Raw genomic sequence first — 17,280 nt, forward strand, 5'->3', positions numbered from 1 at the left:
ACCCTTTCACCACTTTCAATCCTACTTTAAAACTAAATCTATCGCATGGACTAAGTCTCTTGGCAAAGCTGAAATGATGGCTGAGCTTCGTAAACGAAAAACGACCATGCCAAGCACTCCGCAAATGAGGCTCAGACCTTCATCGAGCTGAACGATATTTGGAATACTATACAACTCTGGCTCATTTTGAACAATGATCTATGGTCGCTTGAGGTATATAAGAGTCCGGACCACCATCATCATCCGGTCATTCAATCAACAAAATCACCAGTCAAGCAAAGCAACACCATCCTCATTATTATCATCTCCTCCCGATCTTCGCTCCGAACTTTATCTCTAATCAACATGATTCTCCCCAATTTCGCTCTTCGCTCTGCGCTTGTTGTTGCACTGGTTACTGCACTTCCGGCGAATGCGGCGCCGACACTTGTGTCCCAACGCTCAACGCCCGAACTCAGCTTGCCAGCTCAGCTGCAACTTGCAGACACGTAAGTATTTTGAAGTTCTGATTAGTGGAATGAAGCTAAATTGCTTAACCAGAACTGTCGAGCGTTATCAACTCCTTCCAAAGGATGAAGACTTTGTCTATGATTTTAGCAAGAACCCAGACCTCCCCTTCGCCAATCGTAAGAGCTTTCCAGCTCTAACCGGTTATGGAACCTCATTTAGTCTCTCTGCTCTTCCAGGTAATTCGGCTATCTTACTTCTCATCATTTATAATACTGATTATTTGATCAGCATGCAGCATGAGCTTCGTTCACCTTCACCCTCGTGCTACCGAGCTTTTTGCTCTTACATCTGGCCGTGTTCTCACGGAAATGGTGCCCGAGGGAAACATTCTTGATTCTGATAAGAAGCAACGAGTCATCCGCACCGAGCTCCACCCCGGAATGATGACCATCTTTCCGGCTGGTTCGTTCCACACACAGGTGAACCCAGACTGTGAGCCCGCCAACTTCACGGCAGCGCTCACAGCTGAGGACTTTGGAATCTCCCTGGTCGCAGACCAAACATTCTCTTTCACTGATGACGTGATTGCCCGTACATTTGGTCAGAGTATTTCTGGCAAGGATATTGATCGTGTAAAGGATGCCATCCCAGGTGCTACGCTTATCAGGGTTGAGGAATGCCTGAGTAAATGTGGTATTCAGAAACGTCAGGTTTGATCGATATCAAGGCGACCTTTATATCGTCAGTTAGAGGAAACTGTACTCCGTTGCGCGCTTTTTTGGTTCTATTTTGTCTTATGATTTTCTCGGGGGCTGCAGAGTATTGCAATAGAAATAGAAGAGTTTATCGAAACACCTGACACCAGACTATCCTATTATCGAAATGCAGAATTAATTACTGTACATTCATGGAATGCCTTCTTCCCATGGTCGCCACAACTGTGGCGTTTTGTGGCGCACGCGTAATCAATGCGGGGGTGAGTCATCCGCTCGGAGTTAAGGTCGTCCCGATTCAAGCAGATCGCCCGAGCTCCCGTCGGGCTTTTGCCTCCCCGAGCTGCGTTTGTCGTCTAATCCTTCTAGTAGCTTCGCGAAGCTCACGGTGAATTACTCACATCTCGGACTCAACATCTCCGAGAACGAATCAGATCACTCCTTGGCCAAGGCAGCATGGTTGTACGTAGACCTATACCCGCGGTGGCTGTCTGGGGGGGGGGATGACGAACTGCAGCTGCCTGAAGATGGATGAAAGTATATAAAGAACTTGATTTTCGAATGAATTTTTGAATTATCAGATTATCCTACAATCTACCACAATACCCCTCCTTTTCCCCTCTCAATACACCACTCCTTTAGATAAGAACTTCAACTTGTCTATACTTCTCCACTGGCATCCAATATGGCCAATATCTACTATCTGAACAATCCACCCAATCCCCTTTGGGATTTTATGGGCACTTCACTCGAGGACCATCCCTTCTTTGCTCCTCGTGGTCATCATCCTGACCCTCATCACCACCGTGACCACCACCGCCGCGGCCCATTCTGGGGATGGGGTGCCCAGCCTCAGAACGAATCCACTCGCGAGCCCGAAGCAAACCAAACTCCAGCACAAGAGTCCGATCCGACCCCGGGTCCTTCTACCGAGTCAGAAAAACCCAACACAGAGAAAGAAGCCGCATCCTCGGGGTCCGACACTGAAACCTTTGGCCACTACGGTCGTTGCGGTGGTAAGAACAAGGGACGCGGTGGAAAAGGAAGACATTGCCATGGCCATCATCACAAAGGCTTCCATGGCCCTCCTCCCGGTCCATATGGACACCCAGGCCATCACGGCCCCTTCGGTCATCCCTTCTGGGCAGCTGGTCGTGGTCGCGGCCCTCGTCCCCACGGATGTCGCGGCGGTCGAGGAAGACACCACGGTGGAAATCCTCGATCCAACGCCGGGCCCCAGGGTCCAGGCTTCGACTTCTTGCGTGGACTAGCAGAGCAGTTTGGCTTCCCGATCAACGAGCAAGCCGCCGAAGGTGCCGACTTTACGCCTCCCGTTGATGTATTTGACACTACCGCCAATTACATCGTCCATGTCTCTCTTCCCGGTGCGAAGAAAAACGACTTGAGCATCGACTATGATGCTGATGAGTCTGCTCTCCGGCTTGCAGGAGTTATCTATCGTCCCGGCATGACTGAAGACTTGCACGAGGCTCTTGTTATGGGGGAGCGAGCCCGCGAAGTCGGCGTCTTTGAACGTGAAGTCCGTTTGGGAAGTCGAGAGGCTCCGGCTGATATTTCTGTCGACGAAATTTCGGCAAAGCTCGAGGAGGGTGTCTTGATTGTTACCTTGCCGAAGATTGTTCGTCAGCCTGAGCCGAAGAAGAAGGTTGTCGTTGAAGATAGCAACTCCTTGAATGAGAAGAGCCCTGCCTACACCTCCGAGCAAGCGAGTGTCACGATGACCCCCACTGAGTCCGAGGACGAAGGCGACGAAGATGAGGGTGAGACGAAGGATTATGTGAAGATCCCCGTGGAGTAAGCGAGGGTGATTTTGTCTGTCAATTTGAAGGATAATAATGGGAATTTCGGCGTTAGGTCTCTGAACTTTTGCGGTTGGTTTAGTTGCTTGATTTAAACAAGAATGAATCCCACCCCTGAATAGGGGTGTACACCATAATAATTTTTCTCTCTCTCATTCGTACTGCAGTAGATGATTGTAAGTAACAGCCCTCTCCAACTCACATAATAGCATGCCATTACTTACTTTCATATGGCCTTGTAGTTCGTGATCATGTCTGCCATTCTCATTTTCCAAATACCCATCGCTTTGGCCACACCAACCACTCCCGGAATCCCGGGTGCATATTCTTCTCTATGTCTCCAAACAACTGACGACCCATGTCATCGATGTACCAAAATTTGTCGATTAATTTTAGTAGCACGCAGTAGTGAGCAAGAAGAACCAGTGCTACCGGTTGGTGTGATTTCAGATCGTCGTGATACCGCTTCGTAAGCGGGTATGCCCACATGTAAACCATACCAGCTTCCAGATGTGGACCGGCGAGTTCGATTTGACGGGCGCATACTTTGAAAAAGTTCAAAGCAGTTTGATAATCTTTTGGTGGTCCGGAATGATCCTGAGTAGCTAGCGTCGGCGGGTTGGTGGCATGGGTCTCCGGGAATCGATATTCATCGATAAAGTTCTGAAGGCTGGATACCTGGTCCCATATATCCGGGGGAAGTAATGACTGCGAGACAGTAGCAGGACTGTCCATCAAAGTTAGCTATTTTGGAGCAAGACTTGATAATATATCGACATCCGACGTGCTGAATTAAGATCTCACCTCGGAATGAGCATCTCATCCTCTAGATATATCGAGTTCACAAGAGGCGCAAGCTGTGTCTTCCGCAGAGATCTCAAGAACGACTGCATAATCTCTTGAAAGCCTCTGATGCTTGCGAATAGTTCAACCATATTATAAATTGGATCGGGCCAACGGTCAACACCGAGTCTGATTGGCACGACTGAGAGGTGCACCGAGATCATGGAGGCGAAACAGAACACCGGTTGCCAGTTTTCCGGATCAACTGGGGAAGCAACGAGTTCTCGAAATTCTTTCAATCCTACCGCTAGGTGATGGGCGGCTGCTTTGACGTACTTCACCTTTTGTGCAGGGTAGAGATAGGCTTTATGGAGGGCTGCAATTGCCAAAATACCGTGCATCACATATCTGTTGGAGTATCCCTCCATGGGGAAAACTACTCGCCAGACGTGACGAGCATCCTCTCGTCCAGTCATAGTGCTACAGGTAACCGAACAATAGTGATGCATTAATTCCAGGTCAAGTCCCCAGTCTTCTGCATGTTGCGCGGAAGTTCCGGGTGTACTGGGAAAGACACCTATGATATCCCATCGATCTTCCGAGTCAAGTGCGATATCCGCGGATGTTATTCCCCAGGGAAATTCACCTCTATCACCTCTATAGCTAGGCGTATTCGTCATTGCCTGCGATTGGGGATAGATATGCGGCTGAAAATGGGGCTGGGAATGAGTTGCCGGGGAAGCACTTGAGGCTGGGGTGTCCGCGTGTCCCTCCATCGGTCCGGCATAGCTACACGGAATGCCATGTTTGGAACAGTTGGTACAAGGATACCGCTCATCGCACTATATAGAAGGTTAACTCTGGGCGCGGGGGCCAAGTAAAATGCAGCGAGAATAAAAACCTTCAATCGCCGCGTCTTGCATTCGGGACAGCCATTACGGGACTTTCGATGCGACCTACGCGGGCCCATTCTCGAATCTGATTAGTAGCAGAATATCGCTTATAGCAGCCGGACCCGGGCTCGAAGCGAAGGGGAACGAGTGCAAGATAAATGAATTCGAGTTCGAATACGGATGCGGATACGGATTCGAACTCGCGGATACGCGGCTCCACTTGGACCGTTAGTTCGATCGCAAGATGCCGATGCCCGCTGTCAACACCATTTGAAGAGTTTTTTGCCTGGAGAAAATGCTATTTTTAAGGTCCTTTTATCTGGATAAATGGAATCTAACCTTAATTCGAAAGTTCCCTTACCCAGATCAAGTTAAATGGCCGTGGGATTCGCACGATATTAAAGCCGCCGCCTAGTTGTGGTGGATCCAGGTCTTCGATCCCTGAACTTGGCGCGCTTGGAAGACTGGGGCTATGGCTATAGAAATAGAAATAGGTAATAATTTACGAATTGTTTCTCGGGGCGCATAAAACCCCCGGTTTACCCCTCAGATCTCATCTTTATCATTACCATCAAAAATCAATAAGTGCTCAACCGTGAAAATGTATGCCGGCAATCTTTACGGCTATACACCCACTCTCGCTGGAGGTGTCATCTTCACCCTCCTCTTCCTCGCAACAACCGGCTTTCATATATTCCAACTTACCAAGGCGAGATGTTGGTACTTCATACCCTTTGTGATAGGAGGTATCTGTAAGTGATTATCTTCCAACAATGACTTGGAATTGTTTTCAACTCTTCGCTCTCTTGACTTTGCCAAAAAGAGGAAACTTAACTAGAAACGCCGACGCTGACACAATTCAATAGTCCAAGTGATAGGATACATCTGTCGACTTGCCGCACGAAATAGTCTCGATTCCGTCACCCTCTACGCCCTCCAATCTGTTCTCATCCTCCTCGCACCCCCTCTCTATGCCGCATCAATTTACATGGTCCTCGGCCGAACAGTCACATACCTCCAAGCCGAGCCTCTCAGCCTCGTCCGAGTAAAATGGATGACCAAGATCTTCGTCGCAGGCGACGTATTCTCATTCTTAATGCAATCAGCCGGTGGAGGCATGATGGCCCTCAAGGACACCCACACACGCGAAACGGGATCCAACATCGTGATCGGTGGTCTCGTCATCCAGCTCTTATTCTTTGGCTTTTTCGTCGTCACTGCGGCGGTTTTCCATATTCGTATCAATCGCCAGCCGACATCCAAGTCTCAGTCTGATCGGGATATTACTCGCTCGCAGGGCTGGAGGCAACGGAATTGGGTCACTGTGTTGTTGGCTCTGTACGTTGTTAGTATCCTTATTCTCATTCGGTGCATTTTCCGCTTGATTGAATATAAGGGTGGCTTTAATGGGTATCTCATGACTCATGAGGTGTATATGTACATCTTTGATGCGGTTCTGATGTTCATCGCTATGGCTATGATGAATGTCTACCATCCTGCCGTTATTCTGGGAGATGGTAAGGCTGGGAGACTGCATTCGGCTCATTCGGAGGAAGTCCAGATGTACAGCGGATGATTATTATGACCGAGGCATTTTCAATTGCTCATACATTCATGCGGTTTTTCATTATATTACTACTAGCATACTAGACGGAGTATCCATCTCTTTTTTTTCCCCCACTTCCCTTCCAACTATACGGGCGTGGCCCAAGCAAATCAAATCGAAAAAAAGTGACAAATTTTCATCGTATCTCATAACATCATGTATAGGGCCTGTAGTCCACGCTCCTCCGTACCTCAAAGCTTTTCCGAATAGTTCCATTCGGCATTCCAGTATAGATATCAGGTCGTCTGGAAGCACTAGTACCACGCGTGGATACAGGCAACAAGCTTGGCGCGTAGTCAAGTTCTCCGCTCCGACGGGTCCGCGCAATACTGAGGATCTTTTCAATTTCCAGCGCCTGCAGTTGCCCATCGCCACGGTCAGCCGGTGGTTTCGGCTTCTTTTTTCGAAGAGAGAGCCAATTCCAACCGTGCTTACTGCCCATGCGAAAAAAGTCTCCGATGTCATCGACAGTGAGTGCAACCCAAATAAGCGGGATGGAAATGGCGAAGCCAATTCCAAACGTGTATTTCGCGACATAGTTGAGATTCAAATTTTCGAATTGCTTCAAGTTGATGGTGAAGATGGACGCGATGAACGATAGTGGCAAGAAGATAATGGTGACAATTGTAAAAACCATAATTGTTTTGCTCTGGCGGGTTGTACCGGCGGCTTGGTCACGGGCGAAGCGGGCTTCAAATGCGTTGGCATGTTTCTGCTTCAGGTCTAGCAGGTCTGTGATGGAATGGTAAATGCGCTCTGCTTGCTTGTCCATGCGATCGAGATCTTTCAGATGCATGTCAATCATGCGTTGCTGATCTTTGAACCGTTTTTTCACATCGTATTGAGAGCGGTGCTGCCCGTGGTATATCTCGCAGATGACTTCCTGGAAGTCTGATAGGACATGTTTCTGGTGCTCCAGAACAGTCCGGATCATGTTCAGCTCATCACGAATATCTTTGGTCTCTGCCAGAAGGTCGGTCTCTTCGCCAATATCTAACAGCCTGTCAACGAAAAGCGGCTGTCCGTCATCGTAATAGTCCTGGTCGATGCAATCTTCGTCATCTTCTTGGAATCTATCGGCCGACTTCTCAGTGAAGGGGTTTAGTTTGCGATGGCTTTTCAGCCAGTAGGATGCCTGAGCAGAGGCATGATTGAAGCGGTTGAAGAGAAGAGTCTCTTTGTCGGTGGCTATACCGATGGAAGATTCAAACATGTCCAAGAATTGATACTCGTCGTCTCCTAAACGGTGGCGGTCGAATACTCCGGAGCATCGGTTGGTAATGGTGATGGCAAGGTCGTAGACAGATTTGACGGGTTCGCGGGTTTTGGAATTAATGTCTTCAATGATTCCATCCAGAACATTCAACGGGTCATTCTTTGGCTGATCCCATCGTTGGGGGAAGCTGGTAACAATCAGATTTGTTCCCAATATCCACATCCATAGCTGATCAACCATGAAGATTTTCGGGTCCGTCTCTGGGCCTTCTCGACCAGGCCCTTTGGTTTGATATCGATATACCACTTGGTCTTGGTCACGACTCTGTGTATCGATATTTGGATAGAAAAACTGGTCCAATGTTCGACGGACATGGAGGGACGTTGTCGATGATGAGAGGTGCGCATCGATCAGCATTTCATCACGGGTCCGAGTCCTTCTCAACGCGCGTGGCTGAAGATTCAGCAGCTGCGCACGCTGAATGGCTTCGAGCATTCTTTCTCGCCGCTCGGCGGTCTCAAAGTGCAGATATGGCATGAACACGTTGACATTGCAGGCAGGAATGGTACCTTGGTGGTCTCTGCATAGTGATGATGCGACGAGAGATGAGCGCGCTTGTTTATCGCTCGGCCCCCACGGTGACTTGCTCTTTGATTCGGTCTTGGGAGTACCAGGGTTGCTGTTCGTCTTGCTGGTTTTGTTCTTCTTGGCCTTTTTGCCTGGAGTGGCCTCGTCGGGATGAGAATCAGAACGGTCAGATTTGCCATATGACGCCTTTTGCTTTCGGAGAATGGAGCTGTTGTCTGCAATGCTCGATTGTCCGGCATCAGAGTGTTCTTCTTGCTTTTCTTCTTCCCTCCGACGGAACACCGTACGGGGTGTATTATGACACAATGGCCGCATGAAGTGCGAGTGGATCTTCTGGCCTCGATGTTGATAATTAAAAGATTTCTCTAATCCTTTGAAGCCATCCACATCGTGTGCACCCTCCTCGATGAAGCTTTTCGTGAGCAAAGCCTCCACCCAAGCCATGTTGTTTGCAGGCAGATGAATCCAACGAAAATCCGTGGCTCGACTATCAGCGGGTATGGTCGTCACTGCTTGCTTGCGCGGGTTCTCAGAGTCTCGTCCGTAGAGCAAATTATACACCGACATGCGCTTGACGCGATTCTCGTTGTGGAAGTTTCCGAAGTCGACAACTGTCGCATCAAATGCGGCGCTCGCATCTCGCACATCCTCCGAGAGGGACTCGACATTATTAAACGGCGCCAAGAGAAGAACGATATCCCTTCTTTTACACTGCGCTGCACGCAGAAATGGAGTACTGCCAAAGGTATCGCGAACCCGCCTTTTCAAGTCTGGGCGTTCCAGCAGGCATTCTACAACTTCGCGATGACCACCTTGAGCCGCAAGATGAAGTGGCGTCACTCCATTGAGAAGCTGGCTATTGATATGTGCCTTCTCACGCAAGAGAATTTGCACAATTTCCACACAACCCTTATCGCAAGCATTATGAAGCGGCGTCCAACCACCATCACTACAGGCGTTGACAGATGCCTCATGTTGCAAGAGTAGCTGCACGATATCCACGCGGTCATGTGCAGTCGCAATATGCAGAGCGGTCTTCCCACGTAGCTCGGTCGCATCAATCTCGGCTTTAGGACCATCTGGTCTTGTCAGGAGTAACTTTGCAAGACCCCAATTGCCCGTCGCGCAAGCCCAATGCAACGGTGTCCGACCCAGTTCATCCTGGCCGTCCACGCCGTCAATCTGACAATCCGTGCGCAATAACAGCGAAATGATCTCATTGTTCCAGCCCCATTTCTGCTCTTTATCGGCCGCTAGATTGTGCAAGACGTTGCGCTTGCGGTGGTCGCGCGCATTCACATTCGCGCCTCGCATAATCAACAGCTGCAACACATCCGCGTGGTTCTTCCAAGCAGCCGTCATCAGCGCCGTACGCCCCTCTTTATCCGTACTATCAGACGAAGCGCCATGGTCGAGAAGGAGTCGCACGATCTGATAGTGATCACGCTCGACGGCGCGGAGGAGCGGCGAAAGACGGTTCCCCGCGACATCGGTTTTGGCACCACATTGTAGGAGAAATTCTGTCGCTTTGACGCAGCCTCGTTCGGCGCTGCGCATCACGGCGATCCGCAGGAAGTTCTCATTGAATTGCCCATATTCCTTGGCGAGGCCGATGACCTTTTGTAGTGAGTTGACGTCGTCGTGCTCCGCGGCCCGCAGCAGACGCGGCTCCAGCCTCTCGTGGCCGTCGCTTGTCATGCTGGATGACCGAGGCATGGTGGTGGGGAGGATCGGGGTGATATTCGGTGGGTTCGAGGGCAGGTTAATCCATGGTTTGATGCTTGTTGCACAGGAATGCTTGGCCCTTTCTTGAGCAGGACTTTCCCCGAAAATGGGGAGCGGGAGGTGGGCGGTGCAGCAAAGTTTAGTTTTCGCAAGTTTCGATGGCGACAGAGACTCGAGAACTTTGGGGGCGCTGGCTTTATTTAGGGGAAAGATCTGCGGCAAGATAATCGACGTCTCTCCCCTGATCCAGGGTGAAAATTGCCCATTGGCAAATGGGCGCGGTGGCGGCTCAGCCTCGTATTGCCCTCTGACTTCTTTTGGATGCGCTAAGTGGGACAGGCAAGCCTAGCCGCCGTTTGACGATACCTGCATAAATGGAGGAATGCAATAGATGGGTAATCGAGGGCAACTTTGGGTTGTTGACAACTCTAAGTTGCCGAGTATAGATGGAGGTTCCATGGTTCCAACGTTCCCATGTGGAAATGGGAACCTTTTGGCTTTGGAGTTAAAATTGGGGATACCCGTGACAGGACTCAGCAGTGGTAGCATATAGAGTACGAGTACTTCTTTCGCAGTTTGTTTGTGAAGAAGGGGATGTCCTTTATCATTATTCAAGATCTACAGATCCTAGTTAATGTGAAGTACATAACATAAGGAACACGGAATCATCAAGAAAGACACTCAAGATGCAGATATTAAATCTCTATTTTTTATGGGGTCTCCAAGTAGAGAAGTGTGGAAAAAAATTACGAGAATCAGGGGGGGGGGAATCCAGCAGAGAAACAGGAGAGAGAAAAAATGAAAAGGAAAAATGACCACATGAAAAGACAAGACAACGCAATTCCTCCATCTCTGGAGATGCTCATGCTTGAGATGCTAATAATTATGATGAACCGGTGCGATACCCTCCATGCTCCCCCCCATATCAATTAGATGGTTGCTTTTTGTTCTCTTGGATTCCCTGTGCAACACGCCGTTCCATCCCAATGCGGTCATCAAAACAAAGATGCGCCTATCAACAAGCCCAAAGAAAATAAAGATAGTGGAATTCTGGAAGGCCGAAAAATGAGGTCGGCAATATGTGAAGGTATACAAGCCTCAGAAGGCAATATTGATCTAGCGCTTCTTCTTGTTCTTGTCAGGAACTTCACGCAAGATGTCGTCGAAGCTCATGTTGGGGTTGAAGCGACTAATGGGGCGAGCAGGAGGCTCAATGGGAGCGATGCCTGCCGGCAACGGCAGTGCTTCAAGGCCAGGATAGATGGAGTGTCGGTGCTCGGCCCGGTTCGCAGCACCGGGAGATCGGGTGCGCGGGATTGCTGGGGGTGGCGGGGTGAGACCGCCATGAACGCCCAGCGCGGATCCGGGCTGTGGGTCTGAAGAAGATCCGGCCGAGGACTGCTGGGCCGGGTAGGGCGAGGAGATGGACGATTCGTTTTCTTCGTATGCATCTTCGACATTCGGCGGCGGGAGGAGAGCACCAGCTTCGGCCCATTGCTCGGCAAGTTGCCAGCAGTGGCTACGACGGTAGACGCCTTCCACACCATTGATCACCACGTCGGAGGGGAGACTGACCACACCTGCACCACCGGCAACACCGAACCAGCTGCGAGCAGTCTTGGTGTCATTTTGGATCCAAGGTGCACCACCACGGGGTGCGATACAGAGGAAGTATTCAACTCCCTGGTTGAACTGGACCTCGGGGACATCCACGGTCAACATCGGCATAGACTGGATGACGGAGTAGAGGAAGATCCACTGGCCACAACGCATATCGACCAAATCGTCGACAGTCTTGCCGTGGGCGCAGCGTCGCTCGAACTTCATGAACTCTTCGATGAACTGAGTGCTGCGAATGCTCTCGCGGGTGTAAGAGCCCATCAGGACAGCGTTGGTATCAGAACTCTTCAGCTTCTTCCCGCGCTGCTTAGCCTCTTTCTTGGCGTCGAGGGGCTTTCGGTGCAGAGGCTGCAGATTAGGCATCTGCGGAATATCGAAGGGGATGGGCGGGAGGACGGGTGGAGTGCTGCGATCGTATTCACTGAGCACCTGGCGAACAGCGCGGACGGTCACATCCTTGTGGTCTGTGGACTTCGCGTCACCACCCGCACCAGATAAATCGATTGTGCGAGTCGTGAGGTCAGTGCGGTCGACCAACATATCGTAGAGATCACAGAAGTCCCGATACAAGTCGAGCAGAAGCTGACGGTTCAGGCCGCTCTCTTCAAACTCATTCTTCTTGGAGCGAGCCTTGGGTGGCCAAGAGCCATACTTGGTGCGGTAGAAGCTCATGGTGAAACGACGGAATTCAAGGAAGGCAGATTTCCAGGTCTTGAAGCGCACAACCTTGCTTTCGGCTGAGGTGGTGGAGTTTGCGATACCAGAGAAGACAGAAGGGAAATCAAAGTCTTCGAGCTTTCCGTAAAGGCCCCGTAGACGGGAGTCCAGATCGATGAAACCACGCTCCAGGCGCTTTTGGGTAATCGGGTGGATAAATGTGAATTTAGGGCTTCGAAGCTGCTTGATCTCATCCAGCTTGCCAACACCGTGTACAAATCCCTCGACGTACAGAGGGTAGTAGCGCAGTCTCTCGCCAAGGACGATGGCCTCAATAGTCTTCTCGCGACTCTTCCGAACATCGGCCAGGCGCAGTTCATCGCAGTAGTTGCTAAAGCTCGAAGTAGCAGTCTCACCAAAGTTCGATCCGTCCAGGTTGCTGAATTCGAAGCGTGCGAGGAGGACGGCAACGTCCATGAAAATACTGAAAAGGGTAGCTGATTTGGGACTAGCGATGAGGGACTGTCCGAGGAGGAAAGCAAACAGGTTGCGGAAGAGAAGCAAAGTCTCTGTATCCTCCTGGGTGAGGCGGCAACTCAGGTTCGAGACATCACTGTTCAGCGGGATCGGCAGATAAAGATGCAGCTCTTGATCTTCATCCTGGACATCATCCATGAATGCCATTCGCTGGCTCCCTGAGCTATCATTATCGTTGTCCGCCAACCGGTCCTGCGGTGTCAAGGGGGGGCGATATCGGGTTGCCGAGGGATAGCGAACGGGTGGGTTGTTCGAGGCCATTGGATTTCGAGTCGGCTCCGCGGCAGAGATGGTTCAGAGAAGGGGATTCAGCGAAGATGGTGGAATCGACCTTGAATGACGCCGGGCGGCCCGTGTTTTGAGGGAACAAATAGACGTATGTATCTCCTTGCTCATTCCAGAGTTCCGAGACCTGAGTTGGGCTGTTAGCAATCGATTTGGCGACACCTCCAGTTTTCATTCTCCCCTCCTGTCTTTTGAGACGTACCTGTTCACCTCTGGACAAGGGACCCATATCATAAACCACCTTTTGGTCCAGTCCTGCGATCCAGGCTCCTGGGAGCATTGGCGGGGGCACCCGTCTGTCCATTGAACCCGCCCGCGACCGAGCTCCCATTCCCGGCATCCAACTCCGACGTTTTGATGGCGTGCTCGGGCGGGAGTCTGGCGCGGAACCCGGGATGGCCAACCCAGCGGAACTTGAGGGGCGGCTCAAGCTCACATCCCGACCCCTACTGCCTGGACGATCGATGGGCGAACTCGGGGCACTGGCGGCCAAATCATGGTTGACGGCGAGCAAGGATGGTGGTGGTGGGAGGTCGAATGGCTCCGGATGGGGGACTGTCCTTGGTTCCGAAGAAGAGAGAGCATTGGGAGTTGAGACATGACGAGTCGGGCGGGAGCTGCTTCGTCGCCGGCGTTCCTGCGAAAAGTCGGATGGAGAGTTTAAACCTGGAGAAGGAGCTGGAGGCCCGTTGGCGTTCTGCTCCTTATGAGAACTCAAGGAGAAGAGAGAAGAGATGCGCTTCGCCGATTTAACGGGAGCCGACAACATCGTTGCAGATGTCTGGGGGGGAGGGGGGGGAGAAGTGATGATTTAGGGAGAGGGATTGAAGAGGGGAAGAGAGTTTGAGGGAAACTGAGGGCCCAGAGTAACAGGGAACCGAACAGCGAGGAGATTAGGCCCTGCGACACATAGGAAGAGGAATGGAGATTGGGGGGGGGGAGACAAGTGGAAGTGGCAGATGATGATGGGGGGGGGGCAACTGAGGTAGAGAGGAACACAAGGGGAGTTTGCGGGAATGGATCGGCAGGAGGGATGTGCTAAAAAGAATGGCCGGGAGAAACGGCGGGTGGAATGGAGAGTGAAAGGTGAGAGTCAAGCTGAGAGCTGAAGGGGGGGGGGTTTGGAAAGAGGAACTTGAAAGAAGAAAGTTGGGTCAGGGGAAGTTTGTTCGTTTCAGGAGAATAAAAAAAAATGATAAGATGGGATTGCCTTTTGATTTTATTGATTTTTTTTTTCTCTTGAACTGATGAATGAAAAAAAAAGGCTGTGACCTTTCTGGGGCTAGCGGGGGGGGGGCTTTCGATCCGGTTCTCCCATGCCAATTATAGCTCACTTCAGTTCATGCCGGTGGGACCGATTGAGTGTGGTCAATATACATAGTCAACTACTATGAGTATGCTAACTACTCCGTACTATAGATATTTAATATACAGAATAATTAATTATTATTTAGCCATTCTGTAGAGTCTGCACTCTGCACTCTGTACTCTGTACTATCCCCTATTCCCCCTATTCCTCTCTTTTATGCAGAGTTGGCACTGGCATGCAGGGCCGAACAATAATCCAAAATAGATCGGGCTTGACCTGTCCGCCTGCCAGCCGCGCCCGCTGCACAAAAAGCATAATCCAATGAACAACCTCCCAGATCCCACGCTTTCTATGAGTAGTCATGGATAAAATCTTGAGATACTAGTACGAGTAAGGGAATAAGCCTTGAAAAGTTTACAAATAAATATAGGTCCGTACTTGTAAGTACGGAGTACTATAGCAAATAATATATCTGCCCAGCAGAGAGAATATGCTCAAGCATAGCCCCAGGCTGAAATATATGCAGGAAATATATTCCAAGGTTACTATAGGCACACACTCAATTGTAAACTGGAAACATGGTACACATCTACTGCCTAGGCACACACTACTCTACCTTGGTGTATCTCCCTGCCTAGACAAAACAACCACGGTTCGAAGCTTCCTCCCAGGAACTTTCCAGGAGATTTCCAATCGTGATTGATCGGACCCCCTCTTGCTGGTTCTCTGGTTCCGCTCTCGCTTCCACCCCTCGCCCAATCTTCGGCTCCGACCTCCGCCTAGTGGGCATGTTGTCTCTGATTGACGTTATTCATTTCCTCCATCTACTCCATCTGCTCCATTTATTCTATTGCCCACACCACTTTCATTGCTTCCTTTCGCCACCCTCCTCCAAAATCCATCATGGCTGTGCCCACCGAACCCGTCGACCTGTTTACTGGCTGGCCTAACCCCGCGCTCCTTCCCGCCCCCGATCTACTCCGCTCCGCCACGGCTGTCCTGACCAACCCCTCCATCGCCAACCCGGCCCTACTGTATGGTCCTGATGAAGGTTCCGAGCCTCTTCGTGTCCACATCGCACAGTGGCTGGAGGCCTTTTATCGCCCCCACTCCCCGATTACGCCTCGCCGTATATGCATCACTGGCGGGGCTAGTCAGAGCCTCGCCTGCATCCTCCACGTCTTCACCGACCCATTGTACACGCGGAATGCCTTCATGGTCGACCCAACTTACCATCTAGCGGGTCGGATGTTTGATGATGCAGGCTTTGCAGATCGTACGCGCCGAGTTCCCGAGGATGATGAAGGGATCGACTTGGATTATCTCGAAAACGCTTTGCGTACGGCTGAAGCCAAGGCTGAGGCTGAAGGAAACTTGGACCCGGTACTACTAAGCAACATGACAGCTGCAACTTGAACCACTTGCATACCACCGAACCCCTAGAACTCCGAACTGACTTGTGATGGACATAGAAAATTAAGCCACCGCGACCCTGGCGAAAGATCTACAAATATGTCATCTATGCCATCCCCACCTTCTCCAATCCCGCCACGAAGATTATGTCTCTGGGCCACCGCGAGCAGCTCGTTCGCCTCGCCCGGAAATATGATGCATTACTGATCACAGATGATGTTTATGATTTCTTACAGTGGTCGGCGATGCCGGGTGAGGAACTGTCAATCCCCAACCAGGCATGTGTCCCCCGCTTGGTGGACGTAGACCGCTATCTTGATGGCGGCCCTATCGATGAATGGGGTCATACCATCAGCAATGGTAGCTTCAGTAAGCTCCTTGGACCAGGGGCCCGCACTGGCTGGGTCGAAGCATCGGAGAAGGTTGCATATGGAGCATCGCAGGTGTAAGTCCTCACGATTCTTGCGTGGTCCCTTTGGTCCATGACTTTCGAGACCATGCCGATCCCATGGGAAACGTACATGAGCTGACGTGCGATATCGCTCTTAGAGGCTGCTCCCGCTCCGGTGGTGCCCCCAGCCACCTGTGTTCCACCATTATCGATCAGCTGCTGCCTTCAGGTTTTCTAGAGAAGCATATCCGCGAAGTCTTGCAGCCAGCCTATGCGGAGCGGTACCACTTGTTGCTATCGGCCGTCCAGGAGCACCTGGTACCACTAGGTGTAACAGTGGCCCAGGCTTCAACGAACGTGGCTGGCGGGTATTTCATGTGGATCACCCTGCCATCTCCCCTGCGCGCTGTAGACATTGTGGCGCAGGCGCAGACAGAAGAGAAGCTGCGGTTAGCCCCCGGTACTCTTTTCCAGGTACAGGGCGATCCTAACGGTTCAAGCGACCGATTTGCTAGCCAGATTCGACTCTGTTTTGCATGGGCAGAGCCGCGTCACCTGACTGAGGGAGTGCGTAGGCTTTCACGCGTCCTGGAGCGGTCACTCAAATGAACTTGACTACCCGTACTTTGAGGCGCCACATTGCCCCATTCAGTTGTACGGACCGTGCCGGACCACCGGACGCGCGGCAGTACGCACAACCAAAGGCAACCATAATTTTCATGCATCTTAGTAAATATATAGGACCGGGCTCACCGGAACGCGAAGATACAGCATAGAAGTGCGACATATTTTCTTCAGCCACGGTGGCACTGCCGATCGATTAGATGACCTGGAGAGTCTGGATCAATTGAAGCATTCAACTTGAAGTTAAACAATACAGTGTAGGTGTTAACAAATCTACTAGTACTAGCCTACTAGTTATATTTATGAGTTCCCAGGTACTATCGCCATTGTTTACACATTCATTTGTGGAACATGGGAAAAACCGCGGTCTCGGATTAGTCACGATTGTGGACATCCTTGGAAAACAGAGACCTTCAAGTTTCTACAATCAACTTCAGCCAGAGGTGAGATTAAGACCACCCAGGTCCTCACAACTGATAACTAACCCCCGGCAATACTCCGATCATAGCCCTTTCATTGGCCCGGAATAGCTCGGTAGATCCTCGCGTGAAGCCTGCGTGCTAACCTCCACCAGCCAGCACTAACCTCCACCAATGCGGGTCACCTCCTTCAGGGGCAAAGCTTGGCCGCGTGTGGCCCTCGAAATCCTC

General features: G+C 50.9%; 7 protein-coding genes across 7 annotated transcripts; 4 read left to right on the forward strand and 3 right to left on the reverse strand.

Moving 5' to 3' along the window:
• Positions 1 to 345: 345 nt before the first annotated feature.
• Positions 346 to 1,166, forward strand: N7509_006966 (germin family protein; the record flags this gene model as incomplete). Its single annotated transcript, XM_056631603.1, has 3 exons — positions 346 to 488; positions 541 to 686; positions 739 to 1,166. The coding sequence occupies 3 exons, from the start codon at positions 346 to 348 to the stop codon at positions 1,164 to 1,166; spliced, it is 717 nt and encodes a 238-aa protein (XP_056487154.1).
• A 682-nt stretch (positions 1,167 to 1,848) lies between these two features.
• N7509_006967 (Hsp20/alpha crystallin family protein) lies at positions 1,849 to 2,982 on the forward strand (the record flags this gene model as incomplete). The annotated part of the gene is made up of 1 exon (XM_056631604.1): positions 1,849 to 2,982. The coding sequence occupies one exon, from the start codon at positions 1,849 to 1,851 to the stop codon at positions 2,980 to 2,982; it is 1,134 nt and encodes a 377-aa protein (XP_056487155.1).
• A 265-nt stretch (positions 2,983 to 3,247) lies between these two features.
• N7509_006968 (Zn(II)2Cys6 transcription factor) lies at positions 3,248 to 4,736 on the reverse strand (the record flags this gene model as incomplete). Its single annotated transcript, XM_056631605.1, has 3 exons — positions 3,248 to 3,710; positions 3,788 to 4,608; positions 4,668 to 4,736. 3 exons carry the CDS (start codon positions 4,734 to 4,736, stop codon positions 3,248 to 3,250), a joined length of 1,353 nt encoding a protein of 450 aa, XP_056487156.1.
• A 524-nt stretch (positions 4,737 to 5,260) lies between these two features.
• On the forward strand, positions 5,261 to 6,235 carry N7509_006969 (RTA1 domain-containing protein; the record flags this gene model as incomplete). The annotated part of the gene is made up of 2 exons (XM_056631606.1): positions 5,261 to 5,411; positions 5,526 to 6,235. The coding sequence occupies 2 exons, from the start codon at positions 5,261 to 5,263 to the stop codon at positions 6,233 to 6,235; spliced, it is 861 nt and encodes a 286-aa protein (XP_056487157.1).
• A 184-nt stretch (positions 6,236 to 6,419) lies between these two features.
• Positions 6,420 to 9,785, reverse strand: N7509_006970 (ankyrin repeat protein; the record flags this gene model as incomplete). The annotated part of the gene is made up of 1 exon (XM_056631607.1): positions 6,420 to 9,785. One exon carries the CDS (start codon positions 9,783 to 9,785, stop codon positions 6,420 to 6,422), a length of 3,366 nt encoding a protein of 1,121 aa, XP_056487158.1.
• Positions 9,786 to 10,910: 1,125 nt separating this feature from the next.
• On the reverse strand, positions 10,911 to 13,662 carry N7509_006971 (uncharacterized protein; the record flags this gene model as incomplete). The annotated part of the gene is made up of 3 exons (XM_056631608.1): positions 10,911 to 12,731; positions 12,796 to 13,020; positions 13,096 to 13,662. The coding sequence occupies 3 exons, from the start codon at positions 13,660 to 13,662 to the stop codon at positions 10,911 to 10,913; spliced, it is 2,613 nt and encodes an 870-aa protein (XP_056487159.1).
• Positions 13,663 to 15,105: 1,443 nt separating this feature from the next.
• Positions 15,106 to 16,615, forward strand: N7509_006972 (aminotransferase-like domain-containing protein; the record flags this gene model as incomplete). Its single annotated transcript, XM_056631609.1, has 3 exons — positions 15,106 to 15,585; positions 15,675 to 16,060; positions 16,165 to 16,615. 3 exons carry the CDS (start codon positions 15,106 to 15,108, stop codon positions 16,613 to 16,615), a joined length of 1,317 nt encoding a protein of 438 aa, XP_056487160.1.
• Between the last annotated feature and the right edge of the window lie 665 nt (positions 16,616 to 17,280).

This window comes from Penicillium cosmopolitanum (genome assembly GCF_028827165.1).
Source record: "Penicillium cosmopolitanum strain IBT 29677 chromosome Unknown utg000008l:1.0-4398992.0:1.0-4402845.0, whole genome shotgun sequence".
In the NCBI taxonomy this organism is placed as follows: domain Eukaryota; kingdom Fungi; phylum Ascomycota; class Eurotiomycetes; order Eurotiales; family Aspergillaceae; genus Penicillium; species Penicillium cosmopolitanum.